The sequence below is a fragment of the Herpailurus yagouaroundi genome, unplaced genomic scaffold, assembly GCF_014898765.1.
Source record: "Herpailurus yagouaroundi ecotype Mexico unplaced genomic scaffold, PumYag 220, whole genome shotgun sequence".
Lineage (NCBI taxonomy): Eukaryota > Metazoa > Chordata > Mammalia > Carnivora > Felidae > Herpailurus > Herpailurus yagouaroundi.
This window is the reverse complement of record NW_024412451.1, coordinates 4,921,679-4,948,357: the sequence shown is the minus strand read 5'-3', so window position 1 is coordinate 4,948,357 and position 26,679 is coordinate 4,921,679. Positions and strand designations below refer to the sequence as shown.

The 26,679-nt window shown below is 51.8% G+C and overlaps 2 protein-coding genes across 10 annotated transcripts in view; both read left to right on the top strand.

Moving 5' to 3' along the window:
* The first annotated feature begins 1,502 nt into the window (after positions 1 to 1,502).
* On the top strand, positions 1,503 to 25,628 carry PLEKHA4 (pleckstrin homology domain containing A4). Of its 8 annotated transcripts, none has more exons than XM_040457634.1 (20): positions 1,503 to 1,773; positions 2,223 to 2,312; positions 3,403 to 3,510; positions 6,416 to 6,488; positions 6,610 to 6,710; positions 6,864 to 6,973; positions 7,568 to 7,783; positions 8,201 to 8,480; positions 9,116 to 9,187; positions 10,705 to 10,752; positions 10,903 to 10,983; positions 11,142 to 11,291; positions 12,613 to 12,711; positions 15,183 to 15,323; positions 16,071 to 16,170; positions 16,243 to 16,319; positions 23,214 to 23,375; positions 24,272 to 24,330; positions 24,705 to 24,817; positions 25,164 to 25,628. In XM_040457634.1, exons 2-20 carry the CDS (start codon positions 2,229 to 2,231, stop codon positions 25,430 to 25,432), a joined length of 2,343 nt encoding a protein of 780 aa, XP_040313568.1. In that variant the 5' UTR covers positions 1,503 to 1,773; positions 2,223 to 2,228; the 3' UTR covers positions 25,433 to 25,628. The 8 variants fall into 8 exon arrangements, with proteins under 8 accessions (XP_040313568.1, XP_040313566.1, XP_040313567.1 ...); XM_040457632.1 differs by having other exon boundaries at positions 8,201 to 8,492; XM_040457633.1 differs by having other exon boundaries at positions 2,129 to 2,312; positions 8,201 to 8,492.
* Positions 25,629 to 25,752: 124 nt separating this feature from the next.
* HSD17B14 (hydroxysteroid 17-beta dehydrogenase 14) overlaps positions 25,753 to 26,679 on the top strand; it is a 13,918-nt gene continuing 12,991 nt past the window's right edge. The window contains exons 1-2 of one of the 2 annotated variants that reach the window (XM_040457643.1): positions 25,753 to 26,056; positions 26,560 to 26,598. In XM_040457643.1, the coding sequence (XP_040313577.1) occupies positions 25,969 to 26,056; positions 26,560 to 26,598 (127 nt within the window). In that variant the 5' untranslated portion in view covers positions 25,753 to 25,968. The remainder of the gene's footprint in view (positions 26,057 to 26,559; positions 26,599 to 26,679) is intronic. The other variant, XM_040457644.1, reaches the window with a different exon arrangement.

Here is a 26,679-nt window from a genome sequence, read left to right as displayed (position 1 = left end):
TTTTTTTTTTTTTTTTTTTTTTAGTTTTTTAAAAGTTTATTGACTTCGAGAGAGAGTGTGCACCTGGGAGCAGAGGGAGTGGCAGAGAGAGGAGAGAATTCCCATATCGAGGTGCCCCAAGCAGGGCTCGAACCCACGAACCATGAGATCACGGACCTGGGCTGAAATCAAGAGTCCGAGGCTTAGCCGACTGAGCCACCCAAGCGCCCCTGGTGAGTAGATTCTAACCCCCAAATTCAGACTCCTTCCTGGTCTCTCTTTTTTTTTTTTTTAATTTTTTTTTTAATGTTTATTTATTTTTGGGACAGAGAGAGACAGAGCATGAACAGGGGAGGGGCAGAGAGAGAGAGGGAGACACAGAATCGGAAACAGGCTCCAGGCTCTGAGCCATCAGCCCAGAGCCCGACGCGGGGCTCGAACTCACGGACCGCGAGATCGTGACCTGAGCTGAAGTCGGACGCTTAACCGACTGCGCCACCCAGGCGCCCCTCCTTCCTGGTCTCAAGCACAAGGCTCCACACCTGGGTTTCACCCACTTAAAACTCATACAAAACGCATACACAGACTGAAATTCCGGCTGGGTACCATCAACTGAACCTCATGGGAATGGGGTCTCCTGCCACAAGTTCCAGGCCCAGGGACGCAGTCCCAGTTCCTCGGCCCCTCCCCCCTACCTGGTCCAGAATTTTGCTCCTCCAAATCTGCCCAGGAACCACGTCTCCCTCCCGAGGGGGGGCATCCTCAGTCTAGAACACAATTCTCACCTGGATCTGGGGTAGATGTTTGACCGTGGCCGCTTGACCCTGCCCTAGCCACTACCCAAGAATCCAGGGTCACTCCCTCCTCCCTGGAAAACCTGGACCCGTCCACTCAAAAACACACTTCCGGGATCCCCGGCTCCATGAACAACTCAGGAGTCCTGACTCCGGGCTCACACCTTTTCAGGTACCCAGAAGTCTGAGCCCCCTCTAGTTCCAGGATCCCAGCTCCCTTCAGGGTGCCAATGAATGACCCGGGCCCTGGAGTCCAGGCCACAGCTCCTCCTCTCCAAACTGTTAGGAATCCGGCCCAGCAGGGACCCAGGAGTCAGGGGCGGGGTGGGGGGGGGGCGTGCAGCGGTGCAGCCCCTCCCCTTCGCGGTGGGGGCAGCTGAGCCAGGGGTCAGGCTGGCGGGGGGGAGGGGGGGGAGGGGCGGGGTCAGCCGGGATTGGAAGGGGAGACAGCAGCGTGGGCGGCTGGCGGACCAGCAGAGAGGAAAGAGAAACGGAGAGGGAGGAAGAAAGAAGCGGAATCTGAGGGAGAGAAGGAAACAGCGGCGGTGGGGACGGAGAGAGAGAGAGAAAGAGAAAGAGGAAGAGCTTGAGTGTGAGGGAGAGAGAGGGGGAGAGAACGAGATGGAGACCTAAGGAAAAGAGACTCCTCTGTGAGTCAGAGAAGAAAAGATCTGGAACAGAAACAGAAAGACTGGAAGAGAAAGTGCTGGTGGAGGGGGGGGGAGAGGGGGTGCGGGCAGGGGAGAGAATGAGCCAGAGAGAGACTGGAAGAGACAGATTAGAGACAAATAGACAAGCTGGGGCCAGAGACAAGGTGTTAGGAGCCTAAAGGCAAGAGGGACCAGAAGTGACACAAAGCAAGAAGTGTGCGAGTGAGCAGGTGAGAAGGCAGACAGGTCTGAGAGGCAGCACCCAAGAGCCAGAAAAGGAGGGAGACTGCAGCTGGGTGCCCCAGCGCCCGCACGGCCCTCTTACCCCCATCCTTGGGACCCCAGAGCTGGTAAGTTCCCTGGCTGGCCTGGGAGGGACTGCCTGGGTGTGCATTCCTGGCGTCCCGGCTTGGCAGGGATGGCCTAGGGGTGCGTGTGGGAGGGCTGGAGACAGGTAGCTGGGGGCAGCCGCGAAGAGGCAGGGAATGGGGCTCCCTAAGCACAGAGAGGGTCAAATTCCTGGCGAGAGTGCAGGGGGCAAGAATAAAGGAGCCCCTATTCCCTGTCTTGGGCGGCAGACAGCTGCCCCCCTCCCCGCAGCTGCCAATGCCGCCCACCTCTCTTGGCATCGCTCTTGGTATGCAGTCCCGGGCCAGGGCCTCCCCCAGCCCCCCAGTCCCCAGACAACAGGCTCTTTCTCCTCAGCCTCCTCCGACCTGCGAGCCCCTGACCCCGTCTCTGTCCCCAGCCGGGTCAGCTGCAGAGACACGCACACAGCCCCTTTCTTTCTCTCCCCAAGCCCTTGATGGAGGAGGGCAGACCCCGGAGCAGCCTCAGCCTGGCCAGCAGCGTCTCCACCATCTCCTCCCTGGGCAGCCTGAGCACCAAGGTTTGAGCTTCTTGGAAGGGCCGGGGAGGTAGGCGGGGCTCTGGGCTGCCCCATCCTCTTTTTTTCCCAGCCCTGGTTCCGTGCCAACCCAAGGGATTCTGTTGTTAGGAGCCAGGATCCTTAGCGATGGGATCTGCCACACCTAGTAAGGTCCCCAGTTGCCCACTAGCCCCAGCTAGGAATTTGGAGACGCTCCCAGCTGTCTCCACCCCTCCTGTTTTCCCAATTCAAAGCCAGAGTCACAATCTCGCTCGACTTGGTTGCTAAGTTAAGTCTACTCCCCAGCCATGAGGCTCTCCCCAGGAATTCAGGCGGTGACTACCCTCGACTGGGACTGAAAACTCCCTGTCCCAGCTCCAGGCATCCAATCTACCCAGTTCTGAAACCCGAGAAGGAAAAGACCTTTCTCCAGAGGGCTGAGATAGTTGCCTCCCAAGTCATCGCCCCAGCCCCAAGTTCAGTGACACTCATCTCCTTGTCCTCTGCCATTCTCTTCACTCATTTAGACTTTACCAAGCTCAGAATCTAGAGATTCAGTCCCAACTCAGTGCCATCCCCAGGGCAGGGCATCCTGGGGGACGCTGGCTATGGATGCTGGAGATGCCTGGGTCGACAGGAGAAGGGGCTCCTCTCCTATTGGGAGGGAGGGATTTGGAACCGTCTGTCTCTGGTCATGGTTGCTCAGGGATGTCGCTCCCTGGCACTGAAACATCCTTCCATTCAGCTGACCCATCACCAGGGACTCTGCATGGAGATCTTTCTTGATTATGGGGACCTCCCAGGCAAGACCTCCAATTCAGATCCCAAAGACTGCACTACATCTCTGGCTCAGTTAGACCCTTGATCCCCAAATTCCTTCCTCGTCAGCCAGTAGTCTCTTCCTTTCCCCCAAACAGCTCCGTCCGCCCATTAAAAGCGTCCGTTAGCTCTGTAACGCGCACATCCAATTCTGATCTCAGAATCCAGTCCCCTCCTTGGGTGGTTTCTGAGGGCGGCTGCGGTTGGGTCTTGGGTTGCCTGACTCCCAATGCACCGCCTCCCCCAAGCCCATCCAAGGCCCCATTCACATCTGTCCTCCTTCTCTCCTCAGAAGCCTACCCGGGCAGTAAGCAAGGTGCACGCCTTCGGGAAGAGAGGCAATGCACTCAGAAGGGACCCCAACCTCCCGGTGCACATCCGAGGCTGGCTTCATAAGCAGGTGGGGTGAGCGGGTGAAGGGAAAGGACACCGAGTGATGCTAGAGGCTGTCCCCCTGGCTGTCCCCTGTTTCTCTTCTTCCAAGTCTCCAAACGTGTTTTGTTTTTCTTTTATTAAAAAAATAGATATTTATGGGGCGCCTGGGTGGCGCAGTCGGTTAAGCGTCCGACTTCAGCCGGGTCACGATCTCGCGAGATCTCGCGTGATCTCGCGTGAGTTCGAGCCCCGCGTCAGGCTCTGGGCTGATGGCTCAGAGCCTGGAGCCTGTTTCCGATTCTGTGTCTCCCTCTCTCTCTGCCCCTCGCCCGTTCATGCTCTGTCTCTCTCTGTCCCAAAAATAAATAAACGTTGAAAAAAAAAAACCGTTGAAAAAAAATAGATATTTATTTAGTTTTGAGAGAGAGAGCACAAGTGGGGGAGAGGCAGAGGGAGAGGGGGACAGAGGATCCAAAGCGGGCTCTGTACTGACCGCAGCGAGCCCGATGAGGGGCTCGAACTCATGAACTGTGGAATCATGACCTGAGCTGAAGACTGAGCCACCCAGGCGCCCCACCCCTCATTTTTTTCTAACAATCCTTCCCCCCTTTTTCTGTCATTGTTCTATGCACCCGTTCATTCAGCAACCGCTTCCTGAATATTTACAAGGTGCCAAGCCCAGATAAGACAAACAAGTATAGTATATTCAGGATGGGGCAGGGCAGAGACGGATAATACATTAGCTTGTTTCAGATTGTAGGAATTGCTTTGAAGAAGTAACACAGGAGGATGTACTGAAAAGTGACAGAGGGGGGCGCCTGGGTGGCTCAGTCTGTTAAACCTTCAGCTTAGGCTCAGGTCCTGATCTCACAGTTCGTGAGTTGGAGCCCTGCATCGGGCTCTCTGGTGTCCGTACAGAGCCTGCTGTGGATCCTCTGTCCCCCCCCTCTCTCTGCCCCTCCCCAAGTCTTGGTCCCTCTCTCTCTCTCTCTCTCTCTAAAATAAATAAAAACCAGGGCCCTGGGTGGCTCAGTCGGTTAAGCACTGACTTCATCTTGGTTCATGATCTCGCAGTGTGTGAGTTCGAGCCCCACGTCCGGCTCTGTGCTGACAGCTCAGAGCCTGGAGCCTGCTTCAGATTCTGTCTCCCTCTCTGCTCCTCCCCCACTTGTGCTCTGCCTCTCTCTCTCTCTCTCTCAAAAAATAAACATTTAAAAACTTAAAAATAAATAAAAGTGGCAGAGTACCATTTGACTCTTGGTCAGGGAAGGCATCTCTGAGATGACATTTGAGTTGAGGCCTAAGTGGCATGAATCACTTCATCACATCGTGACATGAATGAGGCCGATCGTGTTAAGATCTGGGGGCCAAGGGAATCCGAAAGCCAAAGGCCCTGCAGCAGGCCAAAGATTGGTGTTTGGAGCCAGCCAAGGGTTGAGACAGAAGGAGTGGCAGGGCGGTGGTTCTCAAAGTGGTCCCTGGCCAGTATCCTCAGCATCATCAGGGAACTTGCTGGAAATGGCACGGTCAGCTCCCACCCACCCTAGATCTACTGACTCAGGAACTGTGGGCATGGGACCCAGGAAGCTGTAATGTAACAAGCCCTCCTGGTGATTCTGATGCAGGACCAAGTGTGAGAGATTCCCTGCCAGCCTGTAAGAGAGAGTAAGGAGGGGCGCTTAGGTGGTTCAGTCAGTTAAGCGACTCTTTTATTTAAATGTATTTTTTAGGTAATTTTATTTATTTATTTATTTACTTATTTAGAGAGGGAGAGTGTGTGAGCGGGGGAAGGGCAGAGAGAGAGGGAGAGAGAGAATCCCAAGCAGGCTCCGCACTGTCAGCGCAGAGCCCGATGCAGGGCTCGAACTCACGAACCGTGAGATCGTGACCTGAGCCGAAACCAGGAGCCGGACGCTTAACCGACTGAGGCACCCAGGCGCCCCAAGCGTCCAGCTTTTGATCTCAGCTCAAGTCTTTTTTTTTTTTTTTTTTAATTTTTTTTTTAACGTTTCTTTATTTTTGAGACAGAGAGAGACAGAGCATGAACAGGGGAGGGGCAGAGAGAGAGGGAGACACAGAATCCGAAACGGGCTCCAGGCTCCGAGCTGTCAGCCCAGAGCCCGACGCGGGGCTCGAACTCACGGACCGTGAGACCACGACCTGAGCCGAAGTCGGACGCCCAACCGACCAAGCCACCCAGGCGCCCCGATCTCGGCTCAAGTCTTGATCTCAGGGTTGTGAGTTCAAGCACCAAGTCGGGCTGTGCACTGGGTGTGAAGCCTACATTAAAAAGAGAGAGAGAGAGAGAGAGGGTAAATAATTTGAGATTTATTCTAGGTGTGACTGTAAGCTCTGTTTTGAGCAGGGGACTCCCCCAATCTGGCTTCTAATTTCAAAGGATCGTGCTGGCTTCTGCGGGAAGAGATTGAAGAAGAGAAGAGGGGCAGGAGGTTGGAGAGAGAGTACTTCTGGTGGAGGAGATGGGGAGATACAGGATTAGGGTTGTGGCTCAAGCCACCTTCCTGGCCTCTCTGTGCCTCAGACTCCAGCGTAATCAGACCGAGTCGAGGTATGTAAAGTGCCTGCCCACGTGTTGTATAGTATCTCGTTCCAGCCTTCCAGGAACTTCTCAATCCCCAGTTGACAGATGAGAAGACACAAGTGGCCTAGCCAGGAAATGACTAGTCTGATGGCATAGTTTGAGAGGGGTGGAGCTAGGAACCAAACGCAGGTCTGACTGTCCAGAATCTATGGTCGCTCGACCACGACGCTCTGGCTTCCAGCTCTCCAACTCCATCCATTGCATCAAACGCGTTTCTGTTGCGCTCTCTCTATGGCTCTCCGTCCCCAGGTGTCACTGTCTCCGTTCCCACATTTCCTCTCCCTACTTCCCGTCTCCTCAGGCCTCCCCTCCTGCTCTGTTTCCCCAGGACAGCTCCGGGCTGCGCCTCTGGAAACGCCGCTGGTTCGTCCTCTCCGGCCATTGCCTCTTCTATTACAAGGGTCAGTGCCCTGGCCTGCGTGGGGTGGACGGGCCCCCCCACCCCCCACCGCCTCCCTTTTCCTCTGGCCTCTTGGCCTCCAGATCCCTGTGTGATCCCTGAGCCCAGCCCCTCTTTTGCAGACAGCCGCGAGGAGAGCGTCCTGGGCAGCGTCCTGCTGCCAAGCTACAGTATCAGGCCAGATGGGCCAGGAGCCCCCCGAGGGCGGCGCTTCACCTTCACCGTGAGTCCGTCCCTGGGGTCACTAAGGCACTAGGCAATGGGGGCAGTCATTGGGGCGTCCATTATTGGAGATAAAAAGTCTTGACCAGGGTCCGTGGCATCCTCCGTTCTAGAGGTCGCGGGCGTCCACGTCCCCAACCGTCTTTCCCCGCAGGCTGAGCACCCAGGCATGAGGACCTACGTTCTGGCCGCTGACACGCTGGAGGACCTGCGGGGCTGGCTGAGGGCGCTGGGCCGGGCCTCTCGCGCAGAGGGGGACGATTGGTGAGTATAGGTCCTGGCCGTGGCCCTGACGTCCAATCTGGGTCCACCTAATCCCCAGCCCCTCCCCTTTAGGCGCTGCCTCGTCAATGTCCAATCACTTGTCTTGTAGCTCAGGAGACTCCGCCCTTCAAGTCCCACCCCCAGGGAAATTCATCTCCTCCAATCAGCAAAGTCTTTCTCTTCTAGCCTCCACCCACCACTTTGTCCAGCCCCCGCCCATCAATATTCCACCCTCCCTGGTTGGCTCCCTCGGAAGTCTCCATCCCTAAGGATGCCACTTAAAGAATGTCAAATATAGAAAGACCGTCACTGCCCCAGCCTGACCCACGTTTCAGGCTGGAGACTCATAGTCTGGGACTTTGGGTCCAGAGACCCGGATGGATCTTCTTACACTCCCGCCCCCCCCCCCCCCCACTAGTCACTGCCACACTCTGGGCCTCATTTTTCCCATCTGCAAAATGGGAACAATGATTTATACTGCACCACCTTCGCTTTATTCTGTGTATGTTCCCGTGTGTGCTCATCCGTGAAGTGGGAATAAGGGTTGTTATGAGGCACAAAGGAGTGTTGTCTTTTTCTGTACCCACTTGTTAGCGGGCGACCCAGGTCACCTGCACTTCCCCAGCCGGGAGAGGGCCCTGGCGGCCCCGGTGGCCCCCCGGAGGTGAGCAGAGGGGAAGAGAGGCACAGCTTAGAATCACCGGAGGTGGCTCGGCTGTCCAGAGGTCGCGGACGACCTGGGCTGCTCACTCCCAGCCCCACAGCCGACCTCCAGTCTGGACCTCGGATCCGGAGGACTAGGAGCCCCGAGTGAGTTGACGGAGTCTGGGACAAGAAGGTTTTACAGGGCCGAGCATCGAGCATCGGAGGGGAAGAAGAAGGGGGGGGGGGGGGGAGAAAAGGGAAAAAAAGAAAAAGAAAAAAGTTGGGGGCGTGGCCTAAGAGGAGGGCAGGGACTGGGACTGCTTCCCGTAAGGCTTAGAGCTTTCTTTCTTGAGTAGGTGGGAGTTGCTGGAGTTCTTATGGGGTCAGAACCCATAGGGGGCAAGTCCTAAGGAGGAGATGCCACAAAGGGGGAAAATATTCATGCTCTGGCTAATAGAGGGGAGTTCTGCTCCAGAGGGACCGTCAGACACATTGGAAGGAGACGCACACATGATGACTGGGTGGGTAGTGGGGTGAAGGGGCTCGAGTTGACCTAGTTCCCCTATTCTCTCTTCCCAACAGCCTGTTCACACCCCTCTCTCGCCCTCCATCCCCTCTGAGCCTCCCCCGGCCCCGTTCTGCTCCTGCGCGCAGACCCCCTCCGACCTCGGGTGACATAGCACCTCTTGCCAGACCCCATACCCCTCTGAGTCGCATCGATGTCCGGCCTGCCCTGGATTGGGGCCCCCAGCGCCAGACACTCTCTAGGCCCCCCACTCCCCGGAGAGGACCTTCCTCTGAGGCTGGGGGAGGAAGACCCCCCAGGAGTCCCCAGCACTGGAGTCAGGAGGCCAGAACACAGGTCAGCAGAGAGGTAATGGGGAGGGGGACTACATTTCCCATATGGCTACGGGCTGTCTTTCCAGGCTGGTCTGCGGGCCATGGCCCCTTGAGCATCATGGGGATTGTGGTTCAGCATAATCACAGCTGGGTTCAGATGTGAGGGGAAGTGAACTTCATCTCCCATCAGTCCTCGGGGCTGTCTTTTCGGGCTGGTCTCTGGCCATTACCCCTTAAGTATTATGGGGATTGTAGTCCAAAATACTGTCCTCCAAGACCATGCTGGGAGAAGCAGTGTGGATTACATCTGTCTTGTGTCTCCAGTTTCTTTCCAAGATGTTCACTTGCTGTTTTTCTGTGAGCATCATGGGATTGTAGCCCAGAATATCTACAGTTCACCAAAGATGGGAGAGTGAGAGTAGATTACAACTTCCTTTGGTCCCTGGGGCTGTTTTGCCAGGCTTGTCCCATTAGTATCATCCTATGTGTCCCCACGGTGGCACATAGCTGGAGGACAGGTAGTTGAGAAAGTTGTGGGGCTCAGTTCTGAACCTCAGTGAGTCTCCTGAGTCACATCAATTCTGGACACATCCGCTCTAATATTTGTTACTAAAACATGCCAATTTCTAACCATCTCTGTTTCGATATTCCTCCCAGGCCCCCTCTGGCTCCACGTATCTCCAGCTCCCCCCGAGAGCTCCCGGGACCCGGGCTTCCATGGTTTTATTGGTACGTGTCCTGGAGCACCTTGAATCTGCCAGAGCCCCCTTCCTTGCTTTCTTTGCTATGGAGAATGTCATCTCCCGGACTTGTGTGCCTAGAGAAGACTGGGTATTTCCAGGTCCCTTGGCAGACTCTTCTGTGAGTTTCCCAAGACTGTTACAAACTGGGTGGCATGCATATAGAATATCTCTCCATTCATTCATATCATCTTCCGGGTATATATTTGAGTTTTAAGTTTTTTTCCGCAGGGATCTTGTGTGCTCTTAGTTAAGGTAATTCCTAAATTCCTGATAGTTTTTATAGCTATTTGAATGGTATCTTTTTCTTTTTTTTTTTTTTTTAACGTTTATTCATTTTTTGATAGAGAGACAGAGCATGAGGGGGGGAGGGGCAGAGAGAAAGGGAGACACAGAATGCAAACCGGGCTCCAGGCTCTGAACTGGCAGCACAGAGCCCAACGTGGGACTCGAACTCACGGACCGTGAGATCATGACCTGAGCTGAAGTTGGACGCTTAACCAACTGAGCCACCCAGGTGCCCCCCACCGCCTTTTTTTTTTTTTTTTTAATTGTTTTCTAGCTATGGATGGTATAGAGATATATGATTGATGTTTGGAACGTCATCTTTCCTCTGGGATCCTTTCTGAATTCTCTTATTTTTTATTTATTTATTTATTTATTTTAAATTTTTTATTTTATATATTTTTAAGTAATGTCTACACCCATCGTGGGGCTTGAACTCACAAACCCCAAGACCAAGAGTCACATGCTCTCCACTGATTGAGCCAGCCAGGCGCTCCTGAATTCTCTTATTCTGATCACTCTTTGATTTTGTTGGTTTCTCTGGGTAGGTGACCATATCATCTGTAAATAATAGTGGTCTTACTTTTCCCTTTCCTATCCTTACACTTCGTTTTGTTTTCTTTTTCTTTTCTAATAGCATTGGTCAAGATCTCTACTACTGTGTGAAACTGTAACAGTAGTAGTGAGCATCCTTATTTTATTTTCTCTTGTAAAAGAAATGTCTGTGTGGTGCCTGGGTGGCTCCGTCGGTTGAGCGTCCGACTTCGGCTCAGGTCATGATCTCACGGTCTGTGAGTTCCAGCCCCGCATCGGGCTCTGTGCTGATGGCTCGGAGCCTGGAGCCTGCCTTGGATTCTGTGTCTCCCTCTGTCTCTCTGCCCCTTCCCTGCTCGTGCTCTGTCTCTCTCTGTCTCTCTGTCTCTCTCAAAAGTAAATAAACGTTAAAAAAAAAAAGTTTTTAAATAAAAAAATAAAATAAAAAAGGAATGTCTGAATTTTCTCCCCGAGTCATAACATGGCTATAGCTGTTTGGTAACAGAGCCCATTGGATCTCCCTAAAGCCAAGAATCTGGCTGTTGGTCTACTGAGGTTTGCTAAAGCTTGGAACAAAGCTAATAAGGAGAAAGGTGTCTGTCATTAGAAACAGGGCTTGATTCAGCACTGAGCTACAACAAAGACCTGTCTGTCCATGTGACCCCTGGCTTTTCTCTTTCTCTTCAGCCGGGTCCCCCCCTAGACTCAGCTTTTCACCAAAGCTTGGAGACAGATGTAAGTCCTCCCTGGCCCAACCCCTGCCGAGTTCTCAGAGGCGGGAAGAGAACACTTTAGATGGTGGCGGTGGTGGTGGCCGTGGCCGCAGGGAGGACAGGGGAAGAGCCAGATCTGGTCCATAAATAGCTCCTGTCCTCGTCTTTCCAGACTCTGTTGACCAAGTTGTGTGGGCAGGACCGGCTCCTGAGGAGGCTACAGGAGGAGATAGACCAGAGGCAAGAGGAGAAGGTATGAGGCTCTGAAACGGGGGAGGACTCTTGGCCTCTCCACCCATCTCTCCCTTCCTGAGCCCCAGCGTGCCCCAGGATTTGGGAGGACACCGTCTCTCTCTCTCTCTGGGGCTGTACGTGGATTCAGAAGTTGAACCACCTTCCGTCTTGGTGCAGGAGCAGCTAGAAGCAGCCTTGGAGTTGACCAGGCAGCAGCTGAGCCAAACAACCAGGGAGGCCGCGGCTCCAGGGAGGGCCTGGGGGCGCCAGCGCCTCCTGCAGGACCGACTGGTCAGTGTGAGGGCCACTCTCTGTCACCTGACTCAGGTGAGCGTCTAGGAAGGAGCATGCCCTCCCAGGAGGCCTGAGGACACTACAAGTTGTCAGTGAAGGGGACCTGCCAGCAGAGGCTTATGGGAAGGTGGTTCTTGAGCATTCCCCTCTTTCCAGGTTTTAAGCCAGTCATCTTGACGGTCTTAGAGAGTGAGGGGCAAACAGCCAACAAACAGCAGACTTAATTTAGTGGTTTGAGAGGGTGAATTTGACATGGGCTTCCTGGTTTTGAATCTCAGCTCCTGCTGTGTGACCTTAGAAAAGTTACTTGACCCCTCTGGGCCTTAGATGCCTCTCTCTCTCTCTCTCTCTCTCTCTCTTTTTTTTTGTTTTGAGAGAGAGAGAAGACGAGTAGACAGAGAAGGAGAGAGAGAATCTTAAGCAGGTTCGACAGCCAGTGCACAGCCTGACACGGGGCTTCATTTCACAAACAGTGAGATCATGACCCGAACCGAAATCAAGAGTCAGACGCTCAACCGGCTGAGCCACCCAGTTGCCCCCTCAGATGTCTCTTCTATGAACTTGAAATGATAAAAATAGTATTTAGTACATACAGTCATTGTAAAAATTTCTTACATACATACATATTTAAACATATAATCTATATAAATATATAGATTATATATGTTATATATATATATTTATATATATAACATATATTAAATGAGTGATGATTTAACACTTATATATTATGTAATATATTTTCTATGTATATCATGTATATATCATATATTTGTGAATATTTAAAAGTTAGGTACCTGGTAGATGGTAAGAAATATTTAAATGTTAGCTATAATTATTGTTATCTGTAAAATGGGGACATTAATAATACCTACCTCACAAGAATTAAATAAATGAGAGCTAAGTGTAGTGCCTAGTACATGGTAAGCACCTAATAAGTATTAGCTGTGATGATAATGATTCTTCCTTGGGGGTGCTTAGAGACCCTGGGGGTCTCTCTCTCTCTCTGTCTTGACTGTCCCAAGAATTTGTTAGATCTGTAGACTCTTCCACCCTAGCGGAGTTCAGAGGTAATCAGAGAATTTAGGGAAACCTGTTATTTGTCTACACTAGCAGCTCATTGGAATGGCAGGTTCCTTATAGACTCTGGGGAATCCTAGTAGTCTGAGCAAAGGGGCTCTTGGGAATTGTAGTCCATATGTGTCCTCTCCCCCCCCCCCCCCCCCCCCCCCCCAATCCGGGCACTGGGAACCAGGCCTTCCTTCCTCCTCCTCGGGCTGGGAAAAAATGGAGTGGGGAAAGATCTGGTGGGTGGGCGTACTAACCCTGTGTTTCCCTGTTTTGGGCACCTGAGGAGCGAGAGCGGGTTTGGGACACATACAACAGCCTGGAACAGGAACTGGGCAGCTTGAGAGAGACTCTGGAGTACCTGCTGCACCTTGGTTCCCCCCAGGTATACATACCCCTGCCCCAAGACCCCACACTCCACCCTCGGCTCCTTGCCCGCCATTGAAACCCTTTTGGCATTTAAGCCCCTCCCACTTCGTTTCAAACTCCTCCCCTTACATCCTTTCCTTACATTTTGAACCCTTTATTGTAGTTAAGATCTTGCCCTTCGTTTTAAGACACACCTGTTTGGAATCACTCTCTCTTCTGGTTCTAAATCTCTCCTCTAATTTTGAAGTCCTGTCCTCTGGTTCAAAATTTCACCCCTCAGCCCTGCCACATCCTGTGTCCTGACTTTTGCTGTTTCATTTATCCTCTGGAATTTCTAGTTCCAAATCCAATCACTTGGTTCAAGTTTCACTACTTTTTTTTTTTTTTTTTTAATATTTATTTATTTTTGAAGGGGTGGGGGGGAACGGGCAGAGAGAGAGGGAGACACAGAATCCGGAAGCAGGCTCCAGACTCTGAGCTGCCAGCACAGAGCATGATGCGGAGCTTGAACCCACGAATCATGAGATCATGACCTGAGCTGAAGTCGGAGGCTCACCCGGTTGAGCCCCCCAGGTGCCCTATTTTTTTTAAATGTTTATTTATTTTGAGAGAGACAGAGAGCACAAGCAGGGGAAGGACAGAGAGAGGGAGGGAGAGAATCCCAAGCAGGCTCCGAACTGTTAGTGCAAAGCCCCACTTGGGGCTGGATCTCACGAACCACGAGATCACGACCTGAGCTGAAATTAAGAGTCAGATGCTTAACTGAGCCACCCAGGTGCCCCTAAAGATTTTATTTTTAAGTAATCGCTACATCCAACATGGGGCTTGAACTCACAACCCTGAGATCAAGAGTCACATGCTCCTCCAACTGAGCCAGACAGGCTCACCCCCTACCCTACTTCTTCATTCTAAACCTAATAATCAAGTTTCTAGATCATATATCTTTAGTTTAAAACGTTGACTTCTAGTATTAAATGCATACTCAGATTTAAGCGCTGCTCTCTGCATGTTAAATCCCTCCCCCTTCTTCCTAAAATCCACTCTCACTGCTAACCCCCCTCCCCACTGGTGTTAAAAATCACTTGGCACCAGCAGTATATGCAAAGAACCAAATTAGGTTTATTACAGGAATTCAAGGTTACTTTAACACTTGAAAATCAGTCCATGTATTTTTGTAAAAAGGAAAAAGCCTTCATCTCAAGTCTAGCAAATAAAGGTATGAGGAGCAGAGAAAAAAAAGTAAACTTATTTTCATTTATAGATGACATGATTGTATATATGTAGAAAATCCAAAATAATCTCTGGATAAGCTAGTAGAAGAAACAAATTCATCAAGGTCACTGAATGCGAGGATAATACGCATAAATCACTGGTCTTCCTGTATGTTAGTACCAAATGAATAGAGAATATTTATAAACAATAGTGTTTGTAATTGACATAAACAAGTAAAATATCCAGGATGAAATCTAATGAAAGATATGCAAGGCATCTATTCGGCACGCCATAAAACATCACTGAGAGAAATTAAAGAAGACTTATATAAATGGAGAGATATACCATGTTCACGGATAGGAACGATACCATAATATAAAGATGTAGTCTCTCCAGATTGATTTCCCCAGTGGGGATTTACAATCCCAGTACAAATCTGGGAGGTTCCTGTGTAGAGATTGACAAAATGACTCTAAATTGTATCCATCAGAGCAAAAGACTAAGAGTAGCCAAGGCAACCTCCAAAAACAAAGCTGAAGGACTAAGGCAAGTGAATGTCATGTCTGTCTGCAAAGCTACAGTTAATAAGACAGTGTACTAATGTCACAAGTTTAGACAAATAGACAAAAGGGATAGAATAGGATATTGAAGAGCAGATTCACATATATTTATATGCTCTCAAACTTATAATGGAGATAACTGCAGAGCAGTATAGAAAAGACAGTGTTGGGGCGCCTGGGTGGCTGAGTTGCTTAAGCATCTGACTTCGGCTCAGGTCACGAACTCACAGTTCATGAATGCAAGCCCTGCGTCGGGCTCTGTGCTGACATTTCAGAGCCTGGCACTTGCTTCAGATTCTGCCTCCTTCTCTCTCTGCCCCTCCCCTGGTTGCCCTCTTTCTTTCTCAAAAATAAACATTAAAAAAAAAATTTTTTTTTAAAAGAGTAGGATAAAATTATCCGAGTAACCTCACTTTGTGCAGAAATCTCTGTCCCCACCCATTGCCCTGTTCTCTCCCACTCTCTCTCTCAAAAATAAATAAACATTAAAAAGTTTAAAAAAAAAAAAAAAAGAAAAGCCAGTGTTTGTGATAAATTGTGATGGGTCAAAGGGATATCTGTATGGAAATGGATATCCACAAATAGAGCCTCCACATGCACACACATCATGCGTTTATGACTCCATAAATACAGCCTCGCTGATTTCAGACCCATCTTTAACCCTCCTGGCATTTTCCCACCTTTTGAGTAGCGGATTTCTCTCCTCCCCACCCAGGACAGAGCATCTGCTCAGCAGCAACTATGGATGGTGGAAGACACGCTGGCAGGTCTGGGGGGCCCCCAGAAACCACCCCCCAACGCTGACCCTGACTCCCCATCCCCTGCACTCCAAGGCGAGGAGTCCTCAGAGAGGGAGGTGAGACGCACAAGCCTCTCTCCCCACCCCCAGCTCCCTGTCCCATCTGCCCTGGCCCAACTCATCACCCACTCCCCTTTTTCTCTCTCCCTTTCTTTCTCTCAGCTAACCAACCCCAGGCAAGTATCCTAGGCTCTAGAAGTATCTAGGGTACTGTGCTGATCAGCAGAGAGCCCTACATGGGGCTCGAACTCATGAACCGTGAGATCATGACTTGAGCCCAAGTCAGACCCTTAACCTACTGAGCCACCCAAGCACCCCTCCCCTTATGTTGAATAGGGATAATAATTGCCACCTTGCAGGAGGGGATTCAATGAGATAATGCAAATAAAGTGCTTATCACGGCGCCAGATGCATAATCAGTATAAAATCTTGCACTTAAAAAAAATTAAAAAAAAAAAAAAAGATCTGTCTCTCTCTGTCCCAAAACTAAATAAACGTTGAAAAAAAAAATTAAAAAAAAAAATCTTGCACTTAAAATGCCTTGCTATGTGCCAGGCACTGTTCTAAGTGCCTTACATGCATGGATTCAATCTTCAGACATGGATTCAAAGGTGAAATATGGCCCAGAGAGGGAAAGTAACTTGAAGAAGGTTGCACAGCCCCTAGGTGGCAGAGCTGAGATGTGAAACTAGGACGTCTGGCTCCTGGTTTTCAGTCTTAACTCCTACTCATGCTGTGTCTTGATGGCCGAGTGCCTGAAACATGACAATGATAAGCATTATTCTCCTTTCCCGACCGTGCCAGAGCCTGCCTGAGTCCTTGGAGCTGAGCTCATCCAGGTCCCCTGAGGCTGACTGGGGGCGGCCGCCCGGGGGTGACAGAGACCTCCCCAGCCCTCGCTCAGGTGAGTGTCCTGGCCCGGGTGGGACTTGCTTGGCATTTCCTGTCCTCACCAAGTCCCGTTCTGTCCTCCCAGGTCTTGGATCTCCGAGGGTCTCCCGGGCCTCCAGCCCTGAGGGTCGTCGTCCTGTTTCCCCGCCGCCAGGAACCAAGGTAGGCAGCCCATCCAGGCTCCTCGGGTCCATCTTGTAACCCTTTAATCTGACCACCCCCCACTCTGGGGAGACAGCTGCGAGAAAGGAGTTCTAGGGCCACACCCCAGAGCAGAGAGAGAGACTGGTTGAGTGTTGGGATTGAATTCTGTCTCTGCTGCTTCTAAACTGTGTGACTTTGAGTCAGTTAATAAACCTCTCTGCCTCTATGTTCTCATCTGCAAAACGGAGCTAACAGGAGTACCTACCGCCTAGAGCTGATGTGAGTATTCAAACTAAGTGAATGCCCATTAGGTTGAAAATAGTGCCTAGATGTAGCATCTCATTCATTCATTCAACAAATATTTATTAAATATCCCTTTGGCTGTCCAATAAGGTAGCCAGTCGCCACATGTGATTATTTAAGCCTAAATGAATTATAATTTGGGGCACCTGGGTGGCTGAACTCTGTTAAGCATCCGACTCTTGATTTCGGCCCAGGTCATGATCTCACGGTGCGTGAGTTCCAGCCCTGCATCAGGCTTTGCATTGACCGCACGGAGCCTGTTTGGGATTCTCTCTCCTTCTCTCTCTGCCCCTCCTCCTCCTCTGTCTCTCAAAAATAAATAAGTAAACACTTAAAAGAAATCAATGAATTGGGGCGCCTGGGTGGCTCAGTCGGTTAAGCGTCCGACTTCAGCTCAGGTCACGATCTCACAGACCTGTGTCGGGCTCTGGGCTGATGGCTGATGGCTCAGAGTCTGGAGCCTGCTTCCGGTTCTGTGTCTCCCTCTCTGTCTGCCCCTCCCCCATTCATGCTCTGTCGCTCTCTGTCTCAAAAATAAAACTTAAAAAAAAAAAAAGAAATCAATGAATTAAAACGAGGGACTGGCTCAGCTGGCTTAGGCAGTAGAGCGTGTGACTCTTGATCTCGGGGTTGTGAGGTCGAGCCCCATGGTGGGTGTAGAGATTACTTAAACATAAAATCTTTAAAAAAAAAATGCACTAAAATGAAGTAAAATGAAAAAATTCACTTGCACTCGCTGCACTTCAAATTCTTAGGAGCCACACTTGGCCAGAGGCTACCCTCTTGGGCAGGGCAGATACAAAACATTGCCACCATCACAGAAAGTTCTATTGCACAGAACTGTTCAGGCGCTGAGGGCACAAACGTGAACAGAATGAGGAAAAAAAAAATCCTTCCCTCAGGAGTCTGACATTCTAGTGGGAAGAGGCAGATTGTAATTTACTGTACATTATTTTATACGTTATAAGTGCTGAAGAGGTAAAAGCAGGTCTGGAATGCCGGAAGAAGGGGTGCACTTGTAAATGGCTTGGTCTAGGGTAAGCCTCATGCAAAGGTGACGCTTGTGCAGCTACCTGAAGGAGGTGAGGGAGCGAGCCGTGGGGATATCTGGTGGAAAAGCGTTACAGGCAAGGGGAACAGCCTTTGCAGAGGCTCTGGGGCAGGACTGGGCCTGCGGTGTTGCGGAAGCAGGTAGAAAGTCAGTGTGTCTGGAACCGAGTAAGCAGCGAGGGGGAGAGGGGGAGAGGGCAGGAGACGTGGGTCAAGGGCGTGGATCGCGCATGCCTGGTCCTGTGGCCCTAGGTGAGCCCGGAGCCCTGGAGCGTTCTGAGCTGCCCGAAGCGGGAACCGGCGCCCTCTGACGGCCGTGCGGGGAACAAGCCGCAGGGCGAACGCTGAGGCCGGGACCCAGTGAGGACAGTCCAGGCAGGAGATAACGGTCATTTCCACTAGGTTAGAAGGAGTGGAGATGTTGAGAGGGAGGCAGATTCTTGTTCAACCGATCTGCAAACTTTATCCAAAACTCTCGGGACCAGATGTAATTCAAAATGCAAACATTTGCAGACTCCAGGCTGGTAATATGATGCATATGCTGTGTATTCTATAATCTCCCCCCACAGCGCCACCTTAATCAAACACGTTACGTTTCTCTAGCAAAATGTATGAATGTTCATACTTAAACGGGATTTGGTTTATAAATAACATCTGAATTTAAATGTCAAGTTTTTAAAAATATAGCAACAAACAACCAAATGATCGATTGAGTTCCGTGGAATAAAAATTGATTATAGGGGCCCCTGGGTGGCTCAGTCGGTTGAGCATCCGGCTTCAGCTCAGGTCATGATCTCACAGTCCGTGGGTTCGAGCCCCGCGTCGGGCTCTGTGCCGACAGCTCGGAGCCTGGAGCCTGCTTCACATTCTGTGTCTCCCTCTCTCTCTGCCCCTCCCGGGCTCCCGTTCTGTCTCTCTCTCTCTCTCAAAAATGAATAAACATTGAAAAAAAATTTTTTAATTGATTATAAATACCAGGCACTTTTTTTTTTTAATTTTTTTAATGTTTTATTTATTTTTGACAGAGAGGGAGAGAGAGACAGAGCATGAGCGGGGGAGGGGCAGAGAGAGAGGGAGACACAGACTCCGAAGCAGGCTCCAGGCTCTGAGCCGTCAGCGCAGAGCCCGACATGGGGCTCGAACTCACAAACCGCGAGATCATGACCTGAGCCAAAGTCTGTCGCTTAACCGACTAAGCCGCCTAGGGGCCCCAAACGTTTATCTATTTTTGAGAGAGAGAGACAGAGTATGAGTGGGGGAGGAGCAGAGAGAGAGGGAGACACAAAATCCAAAGCAGGCTCCAGGCTCTGAGCTGTCAGCACCGAGCCTGATGCGGGGCTTGAACCTACAAACCACAAGATCATGACCTGAGCCGAAGTTGGCCACTTAACCGACTGAGCCTCCCAGGCGCCCCTGGGGTGTCTCATTTTAATTGAGCAAATCGGTTGGGATCTCTTGGTCACTTAATAAATCCACACTGTTGAAGGTCAGCAATGAACTGTGTAAGGGCTGAGGGCAGGCCTCCCCAAGATGGGCCACTTTAGCATGAAGATTATTCTGAGCTAAAGGCGATCAAGACCCTGGGGGCCCAAGAGAAACATTGGTGCCTCCCTTAACTACATAGAAAAATCGAAATGGGGGCTCTTTCCCAGAATAAGGGTTATTGGCTGAGATAAGTTTTATCTGAGTGGCCCATCTGTATGGCAGGACAACCATCTCATTACCAAATATCTCCTCCTTTTCTTGTCTCTCTGTGAAGTGCGTCCCTTCCCTCTAGAGTCCCAGGCCCCTACCTCCTTGTCCTTGGTTCGGAATGATATGCATACCTCACTCTGCCTGACAGCCTCTGGAATCTCCACGTCCGTGCGGACTCCCCGTGCGTCCGCTGTTACATTTGGATTTCTCCGCTTAATCTGTCTTGTGTGAATTTGATTCTTGGTCCGGCTGGACGGACGCTTGAAGGGGCTGGGGATTCTTGCTCCCTGAGAACTGACCACGTATTTCGTCTTTTTCTCCACCCCCAACGTGGGGCTCGAACTCACCATCTTGAGATCAGAGTTGCCCGGGTCTTTGGACTGGATTCACCAGCCAGGGCGCCCCCTGCAGGGCCGTTTGAAACATTCTCGGAGCCCTAAATCTGTGCTTGGATTTTTCTTCTGAGCTCTTAGAAGTCACAGATATTTCTTTTTTTCTTTACTTTTCTTTTCTTTGTAAGTTTATCCATTTATTTTGAGAGAGAGAGCAGGAGCGTGAGCGGGGGAGGGACAGAGAGAGGGAGAGAGAGAGAGAATCCCAAGCAGGCTCCACACCCAGGACAGAGTCTGACACGGGGCTCAGTCTCACTAACTGTGAGATCATGATCTGAGCCAAAATCGTCGGTCGCTCGACCGACTGAGCCACCCAGGTGCCCGTTACCAATATTTCTGTTGCTTCTTTTCACCGTAACCCACGGGGCCGTCTTGGGCTCCTTCGTTTATCTTGGAGATCAGTTTAAACCAAAAGTCACAAATAACAAAAAGCAAGAAAGTAGCCACGGATGGCAGGGGCCCGCATGACAGAGGATGTGCTGAGACTCAGGTGACGATGCTGTACGTCATAATACCAGGTGGATATCGGCACCAAGTTTAAGAAAACGTGTCCGTTTTTAGGTTTTGTTTGTTTGTTTGTTTGTTTGTTTGTTTGTTTGCAGTGGCAGGGGAGGGAGAGGGAATGTAGAATTGCGCAGAGGAGATTTTTGGAACTGATCTGGAAGGTGGAGCCAGTAAGATTTCTTGGCACATTACAGGTAGGGTATGAGGAGTCGGGGAGTGACGATTGGGTCCTTGGCCTGGGCCTCTGGGGCAGCGCAGTTACCATGCAGGAGATAGTGGAGGGAAGGTGAGGAATCCAGGTCTGAGTATGCTGATTAATTCCGAACTTCAGATTTGAGATTATTCAAGTCACGGGGGCTGTTGTAGGCCCTGGGCTCGTGTGTACTGGGTTTCGCTGGACGCTGTGATTGCTGAGCTGAATCAAGCCACATCTCAGGCTTTGGGGAGCCTCAGACGGGATCATGATGAGAAGAGAGGGAGGCGTGTGCGTGGTGCAATGGCAATAGCCCAGGGGCTCTGGGGGACACCAGCGGGCAGCTCCCAGACTCAGCCTAGGCGTGTTGTGGGACAGTTTCCTGGAGGTAGAGAGACCTTCAAGAATAGGTTAGAATTTACCAAAGGGGAATTTACTAGGGAAACAGCTGTGCAAATGTTTCTAAAGCCAGCATCTCTGCTAGCCTACAGGAAGCCTTTTTGTGAGTTCGGAGACAGGCACGCACCCCCTCTGGGAGGGCGGAGCATGACTTGGTCGGTGGAGGGCTCAGCCCTTGGGCAGTGAGCAACACATACATCTGTACAGGGCCGCTCAGGAGCCCAGAACTCTGGCCTCCAGAACCCCATCTGCCAACTGCAGGGTGGTCCAATTCAGAGCTACGAACATCTCCTGTGGGAGAAGTCCCTCACAGCGTGGGACACTCCAGAGGTCACTGCCTGGAGGTCATGGCCCAAAAGCTCGGATGGTATGTCTCCGGGTCAGAGAGCTCTGCTTGGGGTCTTATAGCTGCAGCTTTGTTGTGTCTTATCTGTGGCTGGCTCCCTGTATGTGTCTGTGTCCACACGGCCCCCTTTCCTTAAGGACACATGTCTGCGGCTGGAGAGCCCCGTCTGCCTGTCTCCTGCCCGGAGCAGCTGACAAGTCCCGACAGCCTTCCTGCATCTCAGTCCCTCTCTGTCCCCTCCGGTTCAAGCTGGCAGTGTTCCTGCTGAGATGATTTCCTGGATCCCCATGTCACATGCCTAATCTCTTAGCAAACGGGTTGTCTGGCCACACCCTTGGGGTTCTCTCCAGACTTCTGGTTTCTTTTTAGCACACTTTTCTCCCCGCCCCCCCCCCCCCTCCGGTTGGGGGTGTGCCGGTGGGTTGTTGTTTTTTTTTTTTATTTTTTATTTTTATTTAAAAAAAAATTTTTTTTTTCAACGTTTATTTATTTTTGGGACAGAGAGAGACAGAGCATGAATGGGGGAGGGGCAGAGAGAGAGAGAGACACAGAATCGGAAACAGGCTCCAGGCTCTGAGCCATCAGCCCAGAGCCCGACGCGGGGCTCGAACTCACGGCCCGCGAGATCGTGACCTGGCTGAAGTCGGACGCTTAACCGACTGCGCCACCCAGGCGCCCCTTTTAATTATTTTTTAATGATTTTATTTATTTTTGAGACAGAGCATGAGTGGGGGAGGGGCAGAGAGAGAGAGGGAGACACAGAATCCGAAGCAGGCTCCAGGCTCTGAACTGTCAGCACAGAGCCCGACGCGAGGCTCGAACTCACAGACTGCAGGATCACGACCTGAGCCGAAGTCGGATGCTTAACCGGCTGAGCCACCCAGGCGCCCCTGTCCTCTTGCGTTTTAAGCTCTTCAGGCTAGAAGCCCATGATCAAGGTGTGAGCAGGGCCGTGTTCCCTCTGAAGGTGCCAGGATCTGTTTGAGGCCCCTGTCCTAGCTTCTGCTGGTTCCTTGGCTTGTGGGGGCCGACTCCAGTTATACGCGGCATTTTCCCTGTGTGTGTTGTTCATCTGGTTTTGATGGCCAGAGAGAGCTCCCCAAATCCTTTCAAAGGCCAACCCAAGTCGATCCTCTTGACAATTTAGTTAATGCATCTCCTTCTTGGGGCGCCTGGGTGGTTCAGTCGGTTGAGCGTCTGACTCTAGGTTTCGGCTCAGGTCATGATCTCATGGTTCATGGGATCGAGCCCCACATTGGGCTCTGCACTGACAGCACAGAACCCACTTGGGATTTTCTTTCTCCTCTCTCTCTGGCCCTCTCCCAACTTGTTCACTCTCTCTCTCAAAGTAAATAAGCATTAAAAAAAAATATTTTTTAAAAAATACATCTCATTCTTCCTTTTGTTGTGTCTAAGTTGACTCAAGAGTTGTTTCCTGGGGCGCCTGGGTGGCTCAGCTGGTTAAGCGTCTGACTTCAGCTCAGGTTGTAAACTTGCGGTTCGTGAGTTCAAGCCCCACGTCAGGCTCTGTGCTGATGGCTCAGAGCCTGGACCCTGCTTGGGATTCTGTGTCTCCCTCTCTCTATGCCCCTCCCCAGCTTGGACTCTGTCTGTCTCTCTCTCTCTCTCTCTCTCAAAAATAAATAAACACTAAAAAAAATAATAAATAGATAAATAAACAAACAAAGAGTAAAAACAAAACAAAACAAAAACAAAAACGCCCAGAATCTCGACTACTCATGCAGAGAAGCTGGATATGTCCAGAAAGTGTGGGTGCTTGTTGGGCTGGGGGTTTGGATTCAAACAGGGCAGCTGATGGAACTGAGGCCAGAGAGGCCGGTTGGGCCTTAAACATCCTGAGGGTGCTCGGAGCCGCGGGAGGACAAAGCCTGCTCTCGGCGCAGAAAGATCGCCCTGAATCTGGTGGGGACCTTAACGGGAGAGGGCAAGACTGGAGGCCGAGAGAGGTTCAGGGAAGAGATTAAGGGGAGCACCAAGGTTGGGGCCTCAAGCGTTCCTCGTCTCCCCAGGCCCCCCTCGCCCGGCCTCGGATGAGTGCCCAAGAGCAGATGGAGAGAATACGCAGAAACCAGGAGTTTGGACGGCCTCTCCCTCGCCCTGCTTCCCCCCGGCACCTCACTCTGGGGAGAACACTGTCCCCAGCCAGACGCCAGCCTGACAGAGAACAAAGGGTGAGGGGAAGAACAGAGGGCGCAAGGTGGGGTGGTAACGGATCCTCTCCTTCAAGTTTCAGGCTCAGTTTCCTTCTCTGTAAAATGGGGATTTCTCTCCCGCTTTACCCGGAACTGGGTTTCCAGACTCACCCCTGATCTGTGTGCCCATGTGATGGCTCCCCTAGTGGGGTGGGGGTGCGGCAGGGGAGGCAGAGACAGTGTCACTTCACCAGTGTTGTTCTTCCTTCAGAATGGGGGTCACAGGTCTGGACTGTGGGCCCAGCTTTTCTTTTTTAGTTCCTCTGTGTGATCAAAGCCGGGGGGGGGGGGGGGGGGGGGTGGGGCGGGAAGTGAGCAAGTAAGGAGATGATTATATTCATACTGTTGCAATGGGGAGAGCATTCCAGAGCTGAAGATACGATCAGCACGATGTGTGTGAGACTTTTCTAGGAGGAATTAGACAAGTCCTAGGTGGGTCATTTTACAGCTGGGATTGTTTTTGTAATCAGAAGGTGTCTCAGCCAGACACCAACTGCTCAGGGGTGTTAGAGGGGGTTAGAGGGGACCAACAGCTCAGCTACTCCATTATGAGGCGTAAATTGTGAATTTGGAGGGTCTGTTTCTGGCCTTGTCTTGTCATAGGTGAACAAGAGGGTGGTCATTTGTCAGTCTTATGTAGGTCATATGGAGAAGGGTGCTTTGCAGTAAGCCATTTCCCCTAATGCAAATGGCTGGGGGCGGGGGTGGGGTACTTTCTTAACCTTTGCTGTTTTCCAGGAGTGCATGTAAAGTTAAACATTGTCAGTGTCTCCGGGGCAATTTCATTCCCTCTCTGAGCCCCCTTCATTTCACCCTCAAAATCAGACCATGAGGACTTCCAGGTGAGGAATTTTAATGCCCCGATTCCTTTGCAGCCTGTCCAGGGACACTCAGGAGCCCCCAAATGGCTCAGAAGCTCTGGATCCTGGAGCAGGTAAGGAAGTGGAAAGTGAGGCAGGAAGCAGAAAATCAATTTGCCAAAGGCTGCTTGCTGTCTCTTGAGTACTAAGACATACAGACTGCAGAAGCTTCTAGAGATGCTTGAATTCCTGGGCCACCAGAAAGGCCAGGATCTGCAGTGAGAACTGGAGTTTCCCAAACTGCAGAACTGGATAGATATGAAACTCCTTTTCTCTGTTAGGAAAGCGGGTGAAATTTAACAAGGAATAGACTATGAATCCCATAATGCAAGCTCTGTTTAAAGTCCTTTAGAGACATGTGCTAGGGACTACAACTCCTGGGAGGACATGCATGGCCCTGTGGTACTGGCTAATTGTAGACGCCCCCCCCAAATCTCTTTTTTTCTAGTCCGAGGACCACCACCCCTTATTTGCCAACATCCGAAGGTCACCGGGAGAGAGTCCTCAGCCTCTCTCAAGCTCTGGCCACTGAGGCGTCGCAGTGGCACAGAATGATGACAGGTGAGGAGGGGCTGGGGATCTTGGACTCCTGGGTTTTAGGGAAGAGGGAGCCAGACAGAGCCTGGAATCCTTGGTGCAGGTCGGGAGGGGTCTGAGAGCTGCTGGAAATCCTTTGTCTTGATGAGGAAAGTGCCCTTGAGGGCCCTGAAGTTCCAGATCCCAGGAAGGAGGGGACAGGGTTTCAGGACTCCTGGGTCTGGGGGAGGAGGGGGTTGGGGCCAGACCTGTGGGTCTGAGGGAGGAGAGGGTGGGGACTGGAATCCTGGGTCTGAGAGGAAAGGCCTGGGGGTCTGGACTCCTGTGTCCCAAAGTTTGCCATTCTCATTCCCCCAATCGTGCTATGCAGGTGGACATTTGGACTCCCGAGGAGACCCTCTTCCCCCCGCGCCACCGCCTCTGTCAGATCCCACCCCCCAGGTGACCTCGCCCCCGAGGTCTCCAGTGGCTAATTCCAGTAATTCCAGCTCGGCTGGGTGCTCCCACCGGGGTAGTGGGCGTGGCGCAGGCCCCGCCTCTTGGGAGCCCACGTGGGAATCCGGGACCGCCCCTCCCGCCCTGACCCAAGAAGAGGGGGCGTGGCCTCTGCGGGTCACTCTGCTGCAGTCCAGCTTCTGACCTGCCCCACGCGAGCGCCGCAGCCAATCGGGACGTGAGGGCGTGGCCTCGAGGTACCGCCCGGAGATTTGGAGCCACTCAGGGCGCAGTGGGGGCGTGGTCTGGTCTCCATGGTGGCCTGAGGAGAAGTGTCTATCGCCAAAGTTTGATTTTTCCCAGTACTTGTCCGAATGCGGATTAAAACTTTGAACTTTTAGTCAATAGCTTTCTCTCTGTCTGTTTGGGGTTGTGACACTGGGGTCTCTTAGGGGCAGAGCTGGAGTCGTGGACTCCAGCGTCCCGAGGAGTGAAGAGAGCAGGGGCCTCGAACCTGTTGGTCTAGAAAAGGAGGCAGCTCCAGCCTGGCTTTCTGGGTCTGAGGGAGGAGGGGTCTGGGGCCAAACTTCCAGGCTTCTGCCCTTCCTGGCAACGCCCCCCCAGGGCCGGGCTTCCAGGATCCAACCCCTATTTATGGGCTGACTCCACGGCCTCAACCCTGACTCTGGAGGTGGAAAGAGGCACCTAGCGAGTGACAGGGAGAGAGGGACAGAAGCAGAATGGCCACGGGAACGCGCTATGCCGGGAAGGTGGTGGTCGTGACAGGGGGCGGGCGCGGCATCGGAGCCGGGATCGTGAGAGCCTTCGGTGAGTCGGGGGTCTGACTGCGCGGGAACACCGGAACCTGGGAGAGGAGAGACCCTGGGAACGAGTGGGGGTGGGGACCTTCAGTACTGGAGTGGAGATTTGGATCCTATAAAAACTCATTTTGCAACGCTAATGAAGGAGTAGGCAGTGCTAGCCTGGGGCCTGAGCTTTTGGAAGGTCTCCAAAACTGGTTAGTCCCCTTCTCTGGGTCTCAGTGACTGTAACTACGAAGTCGGTGGGTGGAGAAGGTCGCTTGCAGGTTTGGGGTTTATTCTGGAACCCAGGGTTGGGGGCTCAGGAACCCCAGCAGGCACCTGGAGTGGCCAGGGAGAATATGGGTCAAGTCTTCTGCCCTTTGCTCTAGAGGATCGTCATGAGACTTTGGGGTCACGAGGGGGAACCGTTGGGAAGATAGGATAGGCCCCCCACTCCAAGTGGCCACCAGGGGGCAGCAGAGGCCTTTGCCAGGTCCGTGCTGGAGTAACCTGTTCTCCTATTCTCAGTGCAAAGCGGGGCTCAAGTGGTCATCTGTGACAAAGATGGTGAGTGAGCTTCCCTCAGTCCTCACCTCCTCCCTCAGACCCAGGAGTCTAGGCCCCCAGCCCCTCCTCCCTCAGACCCAG